The sequence below is a fragment of the Oncorhynchus clarkii genome, unplaced genomic scaffold, assembly GCF_045791955.1.
Source record: "Oncorhynchus clarkii lewisi isolate Uvic-CL-2024 unplaced genomic scaffold, UVic_Ocla_1.0 unplaced_contig_5109_pilon_pilon, whole genome shotgun sequence".
Taxonomy (NCBI): domain Eukaryota; kingdom Metazoa; phylum Chordata; class Actinopteri; order Salmoniformes; family Salmonidae; genus Oncorhynchus; species Oncorhynchus clarkii.
This window is the reverse complement of record NW_027260935.1, coordinates 192,501-212,149: the sequence shown is the minus strand read 5'-3', so window position 1 is coordinate 212,149 and position 19,649 is coordinate 192,501. Positions and strand designations below refer to the sequence as shown.

The 19,649-nt window shown below is 42.2% G+C and overlaps 1 protein-coding gene across 1 annotated transcript in view; it reads right to left on the bottom strand.

Moving 5' to 3' along the window:
* Positions 1 to 19,649, bottom strand: part of LOC139402273 (serine-rich adhesin for platelets-like) — a 156,826-nt gene that overhangs the window by 11,609 nt on the left and 125,568 nt on the right. Inside the window, exons 11-17 of the mRNA XM_071146372.1 lie at positions 15,111 to 15,171; positions 14,362 to 14,584; positions 13,754 to 13,803; positions 13,206 to 13,312; positions 9,035 to 9,218; positions 7,929 to 8,096; positions 5,365 to 5,457 (exon numbers count right to left, since the gene is read on the bottom strand). Coding sequence (XP_071002473.1) covers positions 5,365 to 5,457; positions 7,929 to 8,096; positions 9,035 to 9,218; positions 13,206 to 13,312; positions 13,754 to 13,803; positions 14,362 to 14,584; positions 15,111 to 15,171 — 886 coding nt within the window. The remainder of the gene's footprint in view (positions 1 to 5,364; positions 5,458 to 7,928; positions 8,097 to 9,034; positions 9,219 to 13,205; positions 13,313 to 13,753; positions 13,804 to 14,361; positions 14,585 to 15,110; positions 15,172 to 19,649) is intronic.

Below are 19,649 nucleotides of genomic sequence, written 5' to 3'. Positions count from 1 at the left end.
TGTGGGGGATTAGGGGATTGGGGCCTCATGGGGGTGTGGGAGACTTAAAGCCCCACTAATACAGTAGTCCTGTGTTGGGTCTAGCTGCAGCATTTAACCACTAATACCTTTCTTATTCTATAGTATGATATTATAACACTGGCTCTACTGCTTAAGGTCCATAGAGACAACCTGTAGCAGTTGTATGGATAAGCAGGTCCAAGAAGACTTGGTAGTCTTAGGGATTGGACCTCAGTCCCCAAGACAGCCACCAACTGCGCTAGCCAACATACTGTAGAGCCAAAGACTGGATTTGATTAGTATCCCCATTAACTGAGGCCTTGATGACAGCTAGTATTCCTGAGGATTGGCTCAGTCAACCTGCCACCAACTGGGTAAGCAGCCCACTCTGTCCCGATTTAAATAATGAACATCCAGGTACATCCCTTGGACAGTATACTAGTCTATCTCTGGGCCTTACCCCATATCTTCCCATTAGTGTCAAGTAGAGACCGTACCCCATATCCATCCCCTTAATGTCAAGTAGAGACTGTAACCCATATCCATCCCCTTAATGTCAAGTAGAGATCGTACCCCATATCTTCCCATTAGTGTCAAGAAGAGACCGTAACCCATATCCATCCCCTTATCGGTGTCCCTTCCACGGGACGGTTGAGCTAACGTAGGCTAATGTGATTAGCATGAGGTTGTAAGCAATAAGAACATTTCCCAGGATATAGACTTTTTTATTGTGTTACACTCTCCTACATTAATTTCACATTTCCACAAACTTCAAAGTGTTTCCTTTCAAATGGTACCAAGAATATGCATATCCTTGCTTCAGGGCCTGAGCTACAGGCAGTTAGATTTGGGGATGTCATTTTAGGTGAACATTTTTAAAAAGGGGAGGATCCTTGAGAGTATCCATCATTTTCACTTGTCTGACCACTTGCATGATGATGAGTTTCTCACACAACTGGCCTGTCTGGGTGATGTTTTTTCTCACCTGAATGATCTGAATCTAGGATTACAGGGACTCTCTGCAACTATATTCAATGTGTAGGACAAAATTGAGGCTATGATTAAGAATTTGGAGCTCTGTTCTGTCTGCATTAACAAGGACAACACACAGGTCTTTCCATCATTGTATGATTTTTTTGTGTGCAAATGAACTCAAGCTTACGGACAATGTCAAATGTGATATTGTGAAGCACCTAAGTGAGCTGGGTACGCAATTACGCAGGTACTTTCCCCAAACGGACGACAAAAACAACTGGATTCGTTATCCGTTTCATGCCCTGCCTCCAGTCCACTTACTGATATCTGAACAAGAGAGCCTCATCAAATTGAAACAAGTGGTTCTGTGAAAATTGAATTTAATCAGAAGTCACTGCCAGATTTCTGGATTGGGCTGCGCTCAGAGTATCCTGCCTTGGCAAATCGTGCTGATAAGACACTGATGCCCTTTGCAACCACGTACCTATGTGAGAGTGGATTCTCGGCCCTCACTAGCATGAAAACTAAATACAGGCACAGAATGTGTATGGAAAATGATTTAAGACTGAGACTCTCTCCAATACAACCCAACATTGTAGAGTTATGTGCATCCTTTCAAACACACCCTTCTCATTAACCTGTGGTGAGTTATTCTCAATTTTATATGAACAAATAAGGTTTTATATGTAAGATGGTTCAATACAGAGCAAAATGATTGATTATTATTATATTCTTATTTGTGCCCTGGTCCTTTAAGAGCTCTTTGTCACTTCCCACGAGCCGCGTTGTGACAAAAACTCACACTCATTCTTGTGTTTAATAAATGTATCGTATAGTGTGTGTGTGTGGCAGGCTTACAATGACGGCAAGAAACAACATTTGAGATTGCACTGACCCTGGTTGTCACGCCCTGACCATAGTTTGCTTTGTATGTTTATAGGTTTTGTTTGGTCAGGGTGTGATCTGAGTGGGCATTCTATGTTGGATGTCTAGTTTGTCTGTTTCTGTGTTTGGCCTGATATGGTTCTCAATCAGAGGCAGGTGTTAGTCGTTGTCTTTGGTTGGGAACTATATTTAGGTAGCCTGTTTTGTCATTGTGGGTTGTGGGTGATTGTCTATGTTAGTTGCTTGTGTCAGCACAGCTCTTATAGCGTCACGGTCGTTTTTCGTTTATTGTTTTTGTATTCAGTGTTCAGTGCTTTCTTTAATTAAAATATCATCATGAACACATGCATGGTTTGCTAACTACCTCTCTCAAAGAGTGCAGTGTATAAAGTCAGAACATCTGATGCCTCAGCCACTGCCTGTCACTAAGGGAGTACCCCAAGGCTCGATCCTAGATCCCACGCTCTTCTCAATTTACATCAACATCAACATACTGGTCAGGCAGTAGGATGCTCTCTCATCCATATATATTCAGATGATACATACTCAGCTGGCCCCTCCCAGGATTGTGTGTTAAACACTATGCAACAAGTCTTTCTTAGTGTCCATCAAGCTATTTCTCTGCCCTTAACCTTGTTCTGAAAACCTCCAAAACAAAGGTCATGTGGTTTGGTAAGAAGAATCCTCCTCTCCCCACCGATGTGATTACTACCTCTGAGGGTTTAGAGCTTGAGGTAGTCACCTCATACAAGTACTTGGGAGTATGGCTAGACGGTACACTGTCCTTCTCTCAGCACATATCAAAGCCGCAGGCTAAAGTTAAATATAGACTTGGTTTCCTCTATCGTAATCACTCCTTTCACCCCAGCTGCCAAACTATTTAAAAAAATTTGATTTAACCTTTATTTAACTAGGCAAGTCAGCTAAGAACAAATCCTTATTTACAGTGACGGCCTACCCCGGCCAAATCTTAACGTGGACGATGCTGGGCCAGTTGTGATACAGCCTGGAATCGAACCAGGGTGACACCTCTAGCACTGAGATGCAGTGCCTTAAACAGCTGCGCCACTCGGGAGATCTGATTAACCCTGATTCAGATGACCAACCTACACATGCTAAATTACGGAGACGTCATTTATAGATCGGCAGGTAAGGGTGCTCTCGAGCGACTAGATGTTCTTTACCATTCGGCCATCAGATTTGCCACCAATGCTCCTTATAGGACACATCACTGCACTCTATTCTCCTCTGTAAACTGGTCATCTCTGTATACCCGTCGCAAGACCCACTGGTTGATGCTTATTTATAAAACCCTTAGGCCTCACTCCCCCCTATCTGAGATATCTACTGCACCCGTCATCATTCACATACAACACCCGTTCTGCCAGTCACATTCAGGTCCCCAAAGCAAACACATCCCTGGGTCTCTCCTCTTTTCAGTTCGCTGCAGCTAGCGACTGGAACGAGCTGCAACAAACACTCAAACTGGACAGTTTTATCTCCATCTCTTCATTCAGTATTAATGCTAAATTGTAATTATTTGTATTATTATTTATTGCCTTACCTCCCTACTCTTCTACATTTGCACACACTGCATATAGATCTTCTGTTTTTATTTTCTATTGTGTTATTGACTGTACATTTGTTTATGTGTAACTCTGTGTTGTTGTTGCACTGCTTTGCTTTATCTTGGCCAGGTCGCAGTTGTAAATGAGAACTTGTTCTCAACTGGTCTACCTGGTTAAATAAAGGTGAAATATATATATATTTTTATAAAAAATTCAGACTCAATCATGGACACTCTTACTGACCGTTTTGGCTGCTTCACGTGATGTATTGTTGTCTCTACCTTCTTGTCTTTGTGCTTTTGTATGTGCCCAATAATGTTTGTACCATGTTTTGTGCTGCTACCATGTGCTGCTACCATGTTGTGCTGCTGCCATGTTGTTGTCATGTTGTGTTGCAACAGGGGGGCCTTTTGCCAACGGCCCTATCTCCTGACTAGGCTTACCCAACGGACCTATCTCCTGACTAGGCCTAGCCAACAGACCTATCTCCTGACTAGGCTTACCCAACAGACCTATCTCCTGACTAGTCCTACCCAACGGCCCTATCTCCTGACTAGTCCTACCCAACGGCCCTATCTCCTGACTAGGCTTACCCAACATACCTATCTCCTGACTAGGCTTACCCAACGGACCAATCTCCTGACTAGGCTTACCCAACGGACCTATCTTAACTTAACTATCTGGTGTGACTACACATAGTTTCACTACAGACCTTAGATGGAAGATAAATGAACCATCTGTATCTGGAAACTTCTACTGACTTCTCTTCTGAAGCAAGGCGGTAAAGATGTGGGGGCTTGTTGGGTTATTTTAGGAGACAAAGTCAGTCAGTCAGAAAACAGGAATGTGAGATCACAGATAAAAGGCTCAAGAGTAGCTGATCATCCTGCTTCACTCTCTCCCGTCAGATTAAGGAATGAGGAGGGTTACAAAATACTAGTTACTTTCCCCAAATTCCCAGGTCACGCTAGTGTTAATGGAAGCCTCTCCTGTTCAGGCCGGTAGCCGACATGTTCGGGCCGGTAGCCGACATGTTCGGGCCGGTAGACGACATGTTCGGGCCGGTAGCCGACATGTTCGGGCCGGTAGCCGACATGTTCGGGCCGGTAGCCGACATGCTCGGGCCGGTAACCGACATGCTCAGGCCGGTAGCCGACATGCTCAGGCCGGTAGCCGACATGCTCGGGCCGGTAGCCGACATGCTCGGGCCGGTAGCCGACATGTTCGGGCCGGTAGCCGACATGCTCGGGCCGGTAGACGACATGTTCGGGCCGGTAGCCGACATGTTCGGGCCGGTAGCCGACATGTTCGGGCCGGTAGCCGACATGCTCTGGCCGGTAACCGACATGCTCAGGCCGGTAGCCGACATGCTCAGGCCGGTAGCCGACATGCTCAGGCCGGTAGCCGACATGCTCAGGCCGGTAGCCGACATGTTCAGGCCGGTAACCGACATGTTCAGGCCGGTAGCCGACATGCTCAGGCCGGTAGCCGACATGCTCAGGCCGGTAGCCGACATGCTCAGGCCGGTAGCCGACATGCTCAGGCCGGTAGCCGACATGCTCAGGCCGGTAGCCGACATGCTCAGGCCGGTGGCCGACATGTTTGATACACAGCCAAGAAAAGAAAGGCCCAGCACTCTTTAAGTTAATTGGTTCAGGAGAATGGAGGTCAGGGTCTGGAAGCCGTGTTAGTGATGTCACACGGGGAAAAAAGGGGAGGGGCAGAGACGGTTGATGTTGCTGTTATTGTTTAGTAACAGCCATGGGTTCACACACACACACAATGGTGTGACTAGAAGGGGGAGGGGGAGGCAGGCTGAGACACGCTCATGCTGCTCACACACACACACACACACACACACACACACACACACACACACAAGCACGCACACAGAGAGAGAGAGCAGGTACAGGTGCAGGCTGGCTCAGCTCAGTACCTGGGGGGTGACAGTGGAGAGGGAGGGGCTGTCTGAGATGTATTTGGCTACCTGAAGAGCCTCTATCCTCAGAGCAGCTAGAACCAGTTCCTCCTGAGACGCAGGTAAGAGGGAGGAAGAGAGAGGAAGGGGTGGAGGCGGGGGGAGAGGGAGGGAGGAAGAGAGAGGGAGGGGGGGGGGAGGAGGTGGGGGGGTGTTGCGGGAGGGTGGAGGAAATGGGCAGGGGGGGAGACATACAGAACCAGAAGTTGAGTTACACACACCTAGGCTGCTTACTTCTCACTTATAGTACCCACTAACACCTGCAGTACCCACATTCTCACCTACAGCACCCACATTCTCACCTACAGTACCCACTCTCACCAAGAGAACCCACATTCTCACCTACAGTACCCACATTCTCACCTACAGTACCCACATTCTCAGGTACAGTACCCACATTCTCACCTACAGTACCCACACTCTCACCTACAGTACCCACATTCTCAGCTACAGTACCCACATTCTCACCTACAGTACCCACACTCTCACCTACAGTACCCACACTCTCACCTACAGTACCCACACTCTCACCTACAGTACCCACATTCTCACCTACAGTACCCACACTCTCACCTACAGTACCCACTCTCACCTACAGTACCCACACTCTCACCTACAGTACCCACACTCTCACCTACAGTACACACACTCTCACCTACAGTACCCACATTCTCACCTACAGTACACACACTCTCACCTACAGTACCCACTCTCACCTACAGTACCCACACTCTCACCTACAGTACCCACTCTCACCTACAGTACCCACACTCTCACCTACAGTACCCACTCTCACCTACAGTACCCACACTCTCACCTACAGTACCCACACTCTCACCTACAGTACCCACATTCTTACCTACAGTACCCACACTCTCACCTACAGTACCCACTCTCACCTACAGTACACACACTCTCACCTACAGTACCCACACTCTCACCTACAGGACCCACATTCTCACCTACAGTACCCACACTCTCACCTACAGTACCCACTCTCACCTACAGTACCCACACTCTCACCTACAGTACCCACACTCTCACCTACAGTACCCACACTCTCACCTACAGTACCCACTCTCAACTACAGTACCCACTCTCAACTACAGTACCCACTCTCAACTACAGTACCCACTCTCAACTACAGTACCCACTCTCACCTACAGTACTCACACTCTCACCTACAGTACCCACATTCTCACCTACAGTACCCACAATCTCACCTACAGTACCCACTCTCAACGACAGTACCCACATTCTCACCTACAGTACCCACTCTCAACTACAGTATCCGCACTCTCACCTACAGTGCCCACACTCTCACCTAGAGTACCCACACTCAACTACAGTACCCACATTCTCACCTACAGTACCCACACTCTCACCTACAGTACCCATTCTCACCTACAGTACCCACACTCTCATCTACAGTACCCAAATTCTCATCTACAATACCCACATTCTCACCTACAGTACCCACACTCTCACCTACAGTACCTACTCTCAACTACAGTACCCACTCTCACCTACAGTACCCACATTCTCACCTACAGTACCCACTCTCACCTACAGTACCCACACTCACCTACAGTACCCACACTCTCACCTACAGTACCCACACTATCACCTACAGTACCCACTCTCACCTACAGTAACCACACTCTCAACTACAGTACCCACTCTCACCTAAAGTACCCACACTCTCACCTACAGTACCCACTCTCTCACCTTATGACTCAACGATTTATCAATATCAACAGACTAGACAACAGACTGGACAACTGACTAGGCAACTGACTCGACAACTGACTATACAACTGACTAGACAACAGACTAGACAACATATTACAGAACAGACTAGACAACAGTCTAGACAACATATTAGAAAAAAGACTAGACAACAGACTAGACAACAGACTAGACAACAGACTAGACAACATATTAGAAAAAAGACTAGACAACAGACTAGACAATTTATGGAAAACAAACTAGACAACAGACTAGATGACAGACTAGACAACATATTTTTAAACAGACTAGACAACTGACTAGACAACTGACTAGACAACAGACTAGACAACAGACTAGACAACAGACTAGACAACAGACTAGACAGACAACAGACTAGACAGACAACAGACTAGACAACAGACTAGACAACAGACTAGACAACAGACTAGACAACAGACTAGACAACAGACTAGAAAACATGTTGAAAACAAAGAGAGACATACACATTAGAGTAAACACAGACAATCTCATTTATCAATAATATAACTACGATTTATCAATAATATAACTACGATTTATCAATAATATAACTACGATTTATCAATAGTATAACTATGATTTATCAATAGTATAACTACGAGGGATAGAGAGGATCCAAACGGGAAAGAGGTTGGCACACGAGGGAGGGGAGCACAGCACACTGTCTGACTCTAATCAACCGAGAGAGGACTCTGACTCTAATCAACCGAGGGAGGGGAGCACAGCACACTGTCTGACTCTAATCAACACACCTGTAGTTTGAGTGCGAAGGCAGTGGGGTTGGTCTCTGCCAGGTCAGTCTCCACAGCCTCCAGGTAGGCTAGGGGGTCAGGGCACTCAGACAGCCTGGCTAAGAAGGGTACGTCTGGGGATGGGCCAGGGGCTGGACCTTGGACCTCCATAGAGCCCTGGGTAGGTTTCTACAGAGGTTGGCAGCAGGGAGGGGGAGGAGGGCCAGGAGCGGGGCGAGGAGCGGGGCATGGAGGGGGTCAGCATTGCGAAGCAAAGCATTGCGCATTGTCAGCAGGAGGTTGGGAGCTGGGTAGCTGAGACTGAGGTGTGTTGTTTGTAGCTGGCTGGTAGGTAGCTTATGGTAGTTAGTTTATGGTTGTTACTTTATGGTAGTTACCTTCTGGTAGTTACCTACTGGTAGTTACTTTATGGTAGTTACATTATGCTAGTTACTTCATGGTAGTTACTTTATGGTAGTTACCTACTAGTAGCTACCTTCTGGTAGTTAGTTTATGGTAGTTATCTTCTAGTAGTTACTTTATGGTAGTTACCTACTAGTAGTTACCTTCTGGTAGTTAGTTTATGGTAGTTATCTTCTAGTAGTTACTTTATGGTAGTTACCTACTACTAGTTACCTTATGGTAGTTAGTTTATGGTAGTTACTTTATGGTAGTTACTTTATTGTAGTTACTTTATGGTAGTTACCTTCTGGTAGTTAGTTACCTTATGGTAGTTACTTTATGGTAGCTAACTTATGACAGGGCTTTCAGAGTAGCTGATGAGGTTAATGTACCTATTGAGCATCAACTTCTGCGTCTACACCCTAGGCTATACCGTACAGTATTTAGGGTTGTCATTGTCGCCCTCTAGTGTCTACATGACCACATGACAATAACACAGACAGTCAGGTGGTATGGATTAAGAGAGGCCTCGGCATAGTGAACCCGGGAAAGAACATCTGACGTAACATTGTATCCTGAGAGGAGCCTGATGCAAACAACTGTCACATGCAGATGAAAGATGATGAGAAACATACTGTAAATGCAATGATACATTTTCTTCTGGAATTTGTTTTGCTTTAGTGAGGTAGATTGACAGCCAGGCAGTTCAGTGCTGTTCTACTCACCGCACCATGCTCAATGTCTGTGCTCTGTGTCCGGCTGAGTGACTGGCTCTCTCTCTTCCTGGTCTTCTCTTTCTCTCCAGTGGACCCCTCAAGACCGGGTCGAGACCCTTCTGGACCAGGTCTGGAGCCCAGCACAGGAGTCTTCATCTGGGCTGTGATCTGGGCCTCTATCTCCTCAAAACTCCTACTTGGAGGGGGAGAGAGAGAGAGAGGGAAGGAGGGATAAGGAAAATTATAGAGAATATATCTGGGTATATGGGTGTGCGCTTATGGATAATGTGTTTGTTATGTGGTAAATCGGCAAGTACAAGAACAACTGAAAGCGGTAGTAAGGAACAGCAGGTAGCCTAGTGGTTAGAGTGTAGGGACGGCAGGTAGCCTAGTGGTTAGAGTGTAGAGGAGGCAGGTAGCCTAGTGGTTAGAGTGTAGGGACGGCAGGTAGCCTAGTGGTTAGAGTGTAGAGGAGGCAGGTAGCCTAGTGGTTAGAGTGTAGGGACGGCAGGTAGCCTAGTGGTTAGAGTGTAGGGACGGCAGGTAGCCTAGTGGTTAGAGTGTAGGGGCGGCAGGTAGTCTAGTGGTTAGAGTGTAGGGACGGCAGGTAGCCTAGTGGTTAGAGTGTAGGGACTGCAGGTAGCCTAGTGGTTAGAGTGTAGGGGCGGCAGGTAGCCTAGTGGTTAGAGTGTAGGGGCGGCAGGTAGCCTAGTGGTTAGAGTGTAGGGACGGCAGGTAGTCTAGTGGTTAGAGTGTAGAGGCGGCAGGTAGCCTAGTGGTTAGAGTGTAGGGACGGTAGGTAGCCTAGTGGTTAGAGTGTAGGGACGGTAGGTAGACTAGTGGTTAGAGTGTAGGGACAGCAGGTAGACTAGTGGTTAGAGTGTAGGGACGGCAGGTAGTCTAGCGGTTAGAGTGTAGGGACGGCAGGTTGCCTAGTGGTTAGAGTGTAGGGACGGCAGGTAGCCTAGTGGTTAGAGTGTAGGGACGGCAGGTAGACTAGTGGTTAGAGTGTAGGGACGGCAGGTAGCCTAGTGGTTAGAGTGTAGGGACGGCAGGTAGCCTAGTGGTTAGAGTGTAGGGACGGCAGGTAGCCTAGTGGTTAGAGTGTAGGGACGGCAGGTAGCCTAGTGGTTAGAGTGTAGGGACTGCAGGTAGCCTAGTGGTTAGAGTGTAGGGGCGGCAGGTAGCCTAGTGGTTAGAGTGTAGGGGCGGCAGGTAGCCTAGTGGTTAGAGTGTAGGGACGGCAGGTAGTCTAGTGGTTAGAGTGTAGAGGCGGCAGGTAGCCTAGTGGTTAGAGTGTAGGGACGGTAGGTAGACTAGTGGTTAGAGTGTAGGGACGGCAGGTAGACTAGTGGTTAGAGTGTAGGGACGGCAGGTAGACTAGTGGTTAGAGTGTAGGGACGGCAGGTAGTCTAGCGGTTAGAGTGTAGGGACGGCAGGTTGCCTAGTGGTTAGAGTGTAGGGACGGCAGGTAGCCTAGTGGTTAGAGTGTAGGGACGGCAGGTAGACTAGTGGTTAGAGTGTAGGGACGGCAGGTAGTCTAGTGGTTAGAGTGTAGGGACGGCAGGTAGACTAGTGGTTAGAGTGTAGGGACGGGAGGTAGACTAGTGGTTAGAGTGTAGGGACGGCAGGTAGTCTAGTGGTTAGAGTGTAGGGACGGCAGGTAGACTAGTGGTTAGAGTGTAGGGACGGCAGGTAGCCTAGTGGTTAGAGCGTTGGGACGGCAGGTAGTCTAGTGGTTAGAGTGTAGAGACGGCAGGTAGCCTAGTGGTTAGAGTGTAGGGGTGGCAGGTAGACTAGTGGTTAGAGTGTAGGGACGGTAAGTAGCCTAGTGGTTAGAGTGTAGGGACGGCAGGTAGTCTAGTGGTTAGAGTGTAGGGACGGCAGGTAGTCTAGTGGTTAGAGTGTAGGGACGGCAGGTAGTCTAGTGGTTAGAGTGTAGGGATGGCAGGTAGTCTAGTGGTTAGAGTGTAGGGACGGCAGGTAGACTAGTGGTTAGAGTGTAGGGACGGCTGGTAGACTAGTGGTTAGAGCGATGGACTAGTAACCGAAAGGTTGCTGGATGGAATCCCTGAGCTGACAAGATAAAAATGTGTTGTTCTGCCCCTGAGTAAGGCAGTTAACCCACTGTTCCCCGAGCGCTGTGAAAGTTGACAAAGGCAGTTAACCCACTGTTCCCCGGGGGCTGTGGAAGTTGACAAAGGACCGAACAGCCCCCTACAACTCTTTGATTCAGAGAAAGGGACTGGAAACTCAATCTGTGTGCATGTGAGAGAGAGTGAATTGATTTAGTCCTATTTGTTATAATTATTACTGCTCACGTTGATAACTATATGTGACTAGACTAGAGGGTGTGTGTGTGTGTGTGTGTGTGTGTGTGTGTGTGTGTGTGTGTGTGTGTGTGTGTGTGTGTGTGTGTGTGTGTGTGTGTGTGTGTGTGCGTGCGTGCTCGTGTCATTTACTGCCTTTCAAGATGAGAGAGGACATTATATATATATTTTTAATGAGGTGTGGCCTTATTTCTATTACAGCATATTGGATGACTGTCATTCATATTCCATTCACCCAGTTCAATGTAACATCGATAGGTTTAGGCTACTACATGAGGATCACATTTTCCCTTTATCCATCATGAGGTTGCTACAACCTAGCCTATGAATGAATGTTTACAACGTAGGTGCACAAATCGAGAGACTTGTACACTCTTGCCTGCATCTAGCATCTGGGGTGTAATTATTACTGCAAACATTCTGTTTTGCAACTAAAACGAGATTCTTATTGGAACAAAAATCAGCTGGTTCCCTCCACGTTTTGTTCCGTTTGCTTCTGTTTAATTAAGTGGCTAAGCCGGCGGAGGAGGTAAGCACTATGGAATTGTTTTATTAATACCAAGCATCATTATACTAAGCTATATGGAATTGTTTTATTAATACCAAGCATCATTATACTAAGCTATATGGAATTGTTGTATTAATACCAAGCATCATTATACTAAGCTATATGGAATTGTTTTATTAATATCAAGCATCATTATACTAAGCTATATGGAATTGTTTTATTAATACCAACCATCATTATACTAAGCTATATGGAATTGTTTTATTAATACCAAGCATCATTATACTAAGCTATATTGAATTGTTTTATTAACACCAAGCATCATTATACTAAGCTATATGGAATTGTTTTATTAACACCAAGCATCATTATACTAAGCTATATGGAATTGTTTTATTAATATCAAGCATCATTATACTAAGCTATATGGAATTGTTTTATTAATACCAAGCATCATTATACTAAGCTATATGGAATTGTTTTATTAAGAAGGTCATACCAAGCATCATTTAGCTATTTGATTTAGAATTTTAAGATCACTTGAAGTATCAACATTTTTTACAAAATAGATATTTGTAGGAATTTTTTGGGGGGGGAACTATTAGGCCATAAAAAACACATTGAGTAACAGATTCACTACATGGAACAACAGATACAGTGGGGCAAAAAAGTATTTAGTCAGCCATCAATTGTGCAAGTTCTCCCACTTAAAAAGTTGAGTGAGGCCTGTAATTTTCATCATAGGTACACGTCAACTATGACAGACAACACAACAGCAGTCTGTGACCAGGTGAAAAAGAAACTCTCCAAGCCAAACCTTCGTATCATAACCGCTAACTGCTCCACACAGCCTACATTGTTGTCACCATATTAGCGAAGGTCATAGTCAACATAGTGACTAGAACTAACGCGTTAGTAAACATGCTACAATCAAGCAGTACAGTGTACAGCAAGCAGTTGAGCAGTTACACCGGCAGGCCCCAGTGGCAATAAATTTAAAAAAAACTTACCATGACTTGGAAGAGTTGCAGTGTTGGATAGCCTTAGCCAGCTAGCTAACATAAATAGCATTCCTCTCTGTTTGAGTCAGGTTGTTGAGTAGGCTAAATTAGCTGCATTGTTTTAGTCAGTTTATTTGGTGACGTGAATATATTTAGTATAATTTTACATAACAAGGATAACTTTTTCACTATTTTTCTTTTTCTGAAATTCACTGAGTAGGACGTTCCTCCCCTTCCTCCTCTGAGGAGCCTCCACTGGTGTGTGTGTGTGTGTGTGTGTGTGTGTGTGTGTGTGTGTGTGTGTGTGTGTGTGTGTGTGTGTGTGTGTGTGTGTGTTGTACCCTGTGCAAGGAGAGTTGAGTTCTGATTCTTGGTTAGGCTTGGTCAGGCTGTCTGTCACAGAGTCCAGCTTCAGGTAGAGAGTCGAAGGTTTCTTCACAAACAGAGTCTATGTATATATAGAGAGAGACAGAAAGGCAGATAAACATTCAGCAAGAGTTAAACCATGTCAGATACACAAACACACACGTTTTCTTTGATGATCAGAAGAAACTAAAGTATGCAAGGATAGTCAGTCTCAAGGATAGTCAGTCTCAGGGATAGTCAGTCTCAAGGATAGTCAGTCTCAAGGATAGTCAGTCTCAAGGATAGTCAGTCTCAAGGATAGTCAGTCTCAAGAACAGTCAGTCTCAAGAACAGTCAGTCTCAAGAACAGTCAGTCTCAAGAACAGTCAGTCTCAAGGACAGTCAGTTTCACGAGCAAACATATAGACCTAATTAACCTGTATTAAATCTTCATAGATCAGGATCATAATATGAGCTGGTTTCAGTTCTATCTTCTTACCCCTTCTTATCTGACTGACAGCACAGATTGTGGATATATACTCACCGGCGAAGGGGGGCCGATCTTCTCCATGTACTCAATCTCATAGTCTGGCACTGAGGGAGACAATAGAACAGACAGATTTAGAGACACAAGTACGAGAGAACGAAAGAGAGACAGAAAGAGAGAAGAGAGGAGAGAGAAGAGAGATGGTTAGAGACAGAAAGACAGAAGAGAGGAGGGAGAAGAGAGATGGTTAGAGACAAAAAGGAGAGAAGAGAGGAGGGAGAAGAGAGAAAAATGAAAGAGGAGAGAGAACATCAGATACTCTAGACTGGACTGGACTGGTGGGACAGTCTGTCCGTCTATCTGTATAACAACATGACCCAGTTTAAACCCAGTCAGGCAGACACAGCCTCTGGGTAGTGTGGCTCTCCTCTACCCTTCTAGGGGTCAGGGTTTAGTAAAGGGCTGGATAGCTAGCTGCATGGGCTTGCTGCCAATTATAAATCAATAACTGGGGGAGCACACGTATGGATGACATATCGTCCTGTACATGGAGACATTAACTTTTTAACTAATTGATGACTATTTAATATAATATTTATTTTTAAACACACACACACACACACACACACACACACACACACACACACACACACACACACACATACCTCGATTGTTCTCGTTGACGAAGGCTGTGAGGTCAGATGGCTGAGGGAAGTCCTCCTGGGGGTCAGAGGTTAGCTCCGCCTCCATGGATGCCCATTTGTGATTGGCTGAGGAAGCAAGCTTCTCTTTGTGATTGGAGGAAGAGGCCAGCTTCTCCTCGTCTGTGGCGTGGTCGTCCTGTAGCGGGGGGATAGGAGGCTGGGCTTCATCTACTGGGGTGGGCTCCTGGAGCGGAGGAAGGAGGGGGTGAGGAAGTGAGGAGTTGAGGAGGTGAAGACATGAGGAGGTTGAGGAGGTGAGGAAGTGAGGAGGATGAGAAAGTGAGAAAGTGAGGAGGTAAGGAGGTTGAGGAGGTGAGGAGGTGAAGACATGAGGAGGTTGAGGAGGTGAGGAGGTGAGGAGGTGGGGAGGTTGAGGAAGTGATGAGGTGGGGAGGTAAGGAAGTGAGGAGGTGAAGACGTGAGGAGGTTGAGGAAGTGAGGAGGTGAGGAGGTAAGGAAGTGAGGAGGTGAAGACATGAAGAGGTTGAGGCGATGAGGAGGTTGAGGAGGTGAGGAGGTGGGGAGGTTGAGGAGGTGAGGATTTGAGGAGGTGAGGAGGTGTGGACGTGAGAGTTTGAGGAGGTGAGGAAGTGTAGTGGTGAGGAGAGGTGGAGGTGAGGAAGTGAGGACGTGAGGAGGTGAGGAGCTGTGTATGTGTGTGTGTGTGTGTGCGTGCATGCACACATGAGTGTAAGAGAGGACTGACTCACTTGTGATGATGGATCAGACATGGCCGACCTCTTTGGGGACCTCTTGACTCTGAAAGTGTTCCTGGAACGGGAAAAAGAGAAAGACGATCAGGAGTCACTGAAAACAACATGTCATCCCTGGCAGAGACTTAATCAACCAATCAAATCAATACTTAATCAATAGATACATAATATCATATATCTTATTACTAACAACTTAGGTACGTTTTTCATGTATTATTCTCTCCCTTATATTGTTTGTTTACGTTCAGCTTCAGATACATGTCATTCACATTACCTGGGGAATTTAGAATAAGACTTTCAGCAACATCCTCTGTCTATAACAAGACTGCAGCAAACCTTAAAAAGCTTAATACTCAAATGTTGTTGGATTAAAATGACAATACATTTCTACAATGAGATGTAACATCACCAGTTTAGTTAAGGAACATTATGTTGATATAACTAGTTTAGTTAAGGAACATCATGTTGACTCAACTAGTTTAGTTAAGGAACATCATGTTGATATAACTAGTTTAGTTAAGGAACATCATGTTGATTCAACTAGTTTAGTTAAGGAACATCATGTTGACTCAACTAGTTTAGTTAAGGAACATCATGTTGATATAACTAGTTTAGTTAAGGAACATTATGTTGATATAACTAGTTTAGTTAAGGAACATTATGTTGATATAACTAGTTTAGTTAAGGAACATCATGTTGACTCAACTAGTTTAGTTAAGGAACATCATGTTGATATAACTAGTTTAGTTAAGGAACATCATGTTGATTCAACTAGTTTAGTTAAGGAACATCATGTTGATTCAACTAGTTTAGTTAAGGAACATTATGTTGATTCAACTAGTTTAGTTAAGGAACATTATGTTAACTAGAACTAGTTTAGTTAAGGAACATTATGTTAACTAGAACTAGTTTAGTTAAGGAACATCATGTTGATTCAACTAGTTTAGTTAAGGAACATTATGTATTCAACTAGTTTAGTTAAGGAACATCATGTTGATTCAACTAGTTTAGTTAAGGAACATTATGTATTCAACTAGTTTAGTTAAGGAACATTATGTTGATATAACTAGTTTAGTTAAGGAACATTATGTTGATATAACTAGTTTAGTTAAGGAACATTATGTTAACTAGAACTAGTTTAGTTAAGGAACATTATGTTGATTCAACTAGTTTAGTTAAGGAACATCATGTTAACTAGAACTAGTTTAGTTAAGGAACATCATGTTGATTCAACTAGTTTAGTTAAGGAACATCATGTTGATTCAACTAGTTTAGTTAAGGAACATTATGTTGATATAACTAGTTTAGTTAAGTAACATTATGTTAACTAGAACTAGTTTAGTTAAGGAACATTATGTTGATTCAACTAGTTTAGTTAAGGAACATTATGTTGATATAACTAGTTTAGTTAAGGAACATTATGTTGATATAACTAGTTTAGTTAAGGAACATTATGTTAACTAGAACTAGTTTAGTTAAGGAACATTATGTTGATTCAACTAGTTTAGTTAAGGAACATTATGTTAACTAGAACTAGTTTAGTTAAGGAACATCATGTTGATGTAACTAGTTTAGTTAAGGAACATTATGTTAACTAGAACTAGTTTAGTTAAGGAACATTATGTTGATATAACTAGTTTAGTTAAGGAACATTATGTTGATTCAACTAGTTTAGTTAAGGAACATTATGTTAACTAGACCTAGTTTAGTTAAGGAACATTATGTTGATTCAACTAGTTTAGTTAAGGAACATTATGTTGATATAACTAGTTTAGTTAAGGAACATTATGTTAACTAGAACTAGTTTAGTTAAGGAACATTATGTTAACTAGAACTAGTTTAGTTAAGGAACATTATGTTGATATAACTAGTTTAGTTAAGGAACATTATGTTGATTCAACTAGTTTAGTTAAGGAACATTATGTTAACTAGACCTAGTTTAGTTAAGGAACATTATGTTGATTCAACTAGTTTAGTTAAGGAACATTATGTTGATATAACTAGTTTAGTTAAGGAACATTATGTTAACTAGAACTAGTTTAGTTAAGGAACATTATGTTGATTCAACTAGTTTAGTTAAGGAACATTATGTTAACTAGAACTAGTTTAGTTAAGGAACATTATGTTGATTCAACTAGTTTAGTTAAGGAACATTATGTTGATATAACTAGTTTAGTTAAGGAACATCATGTTGATTCAACTAGTTTAGTTAAGGAACATTATGTTGATTCAACTAGTTTAGTTAAGGAACATTATGTTGACTCAACTAGTTTAGTTAAGGAACATTATGTTGATATAACTAGTTTAGTTAAGGAACATCATGTTGACTCAACTAGTTTAGTTAAGGAACATTATGTTGATATAACTAGTTTAGTTAAGGAACATTATGTTGATGTAACTAGTTTAGTTAAGGAACATCATGTTGATTCAACTAGTTTAGTTAAGGAACATCATGTTGATTCAACTAGTTTAGTTAAGGAACATTATGTTGATTCAACTAGTTTAGTTAAGGAACATTATGTTAACTAGAACTAGTTTAGTTAAGGAACATCATGTTGATTCAACTAGTTTAGTTAAGGAACATTATGTTGATATAACTAGTTTAGTTAAGGAACATCATGTTGATTCAACTAGTTTAGTTAAGGAACATCATGTTGATTCAACTAGTTTAGTTAAGGAACATTATGTTGATATAACTAGTTTAGTTAAGGAACATTATGATAACTAGAACTAGTTTAGTTAAGGAACATCATGTTGATTCAACTAGTTTAGTTAAGGAACATTATGTTGATATAACTAGTTTAGTTAAGGAACATCATGTTGATTCAACTAGTTTAGTTAAGGAACATTATGTTAACTAGAACTAGTTTAGTTAAGGAACATTATGTTGATGTAACTAGTTTAGTTAAGGAACATCATGTTGATTCAACTAGTTTAGTTAAGGAACATTATGTTGATATAACTAGTTTAGTTAAGGAACATCATGTTGATTCAACTAGTTTAGTTAAGGAACATTATGTTAACTAGAACTAGTTTAGTTAAGGAACATTATGTTGATGTAACTAGTTTAGTTAAGGAACATCATGTTGATTCAACTAGTTTAGTTAAGGAACATCATGTTGATTCAACTAGTTTAGTTAAGGAACATCATGTTGATATAACTAGTTTAGTTAAGGAACATTATGTTAACTAGAACTAGTTTAGTTAAGGAACATTATGTTGATTCAACTAGTTTAGTTAAGGAACATTATGTATTCAACTAGTTTAGTTAAGGAACATTATGTATTCAACTAGTTTAGTTAAGGAACATTATGTTGATTCAACTAGTTTAGTTAAGGAACATTATGTTAACTAGAACTAGTTTAGTTAAGGAACATTATGTTAACTAGAACTAGTTTAGTTAAGGAACATTATGTTGATGTAACTAGTTTAGTTAAGGAACATTATGTTAACTAGAACTAGTTTAGTTAAGGAACATTATGTTGATGTAACTAGTTTAGTTAAGGAACATTATGTTGATTCAACTAGTTTAGTTAAGGAACATTATGTTGATATAACTAGTTTAGTTAAGGAACATTATGTTGATTCAACTAGTTTAGTTAAGGAACATTATGTTGATTCAACTAGTTTAGTTAAGGAACATTATGTTGATATAACTAGTTTAGTTAAGGAACATTATGTTAACTAGAACTAGTTTAGTTAAGGAACATTATGTTGATGTAACTAGTTTAGTTAAGGAACATTATGTTGATATAACTAGTTTAGTTAAGGAACATTATGTTAACTAGAACTAGTTTAGTTAAGGAACATCATGTTGATTCAACTAGTTTAGTTAAGGAACATTATGTTGATATAACTAGTTTAGTTAAGGAACATCATGTTGATTCAACTAGTTTAGTTAAGGAACATCATGTTGATATAACTAGTTTAGTTAAGGAACATCATGTTGATATAACTAGTTTAGTTAAGGAACATTATGTTGATATAACTAGTTTAGTTAAGGAACATTATGTTAACTAGAACTAGTTTAGTTAAGGAACATCATGTTGATTCAACTAGTTTAGTTAAGGAACATTATGTTAACTAGAACTAGTTTAGTTAAGGAACATAATGTTAACTAGAACTAGTTTAGTTAAGGAACATTATGTTGATGTAACTAGTTTAGTTAAGGAACATTATGTTGATATAACTAGTTTAGTTAAGGAACATTATGTTAACTAGAACTAGTTTAGTTAAGGAACATCATGTTGATTCAACTAGTTTAGTTAAGGAACATTATGTTAACTAGAACTAGTTTAGTTAAGGAACATTATGTTGACTCAACTAGTTTAGTTAAGGAACATTATGTTAACTAGAACTAGTTTAGTTAAGGAACATTATGTTGACTCAACTAGTTTAGTTAAGGAACATTATGTTAACTAGAACTACAGTAATGGGATGTCTATCAGGAGTAAAGTATTTTAATGGCATGATTCACATTGATGGCATAGACCAGGGTGCAGATGAATGTTAATGCCTTGCAGGGTTTGGAGTGTG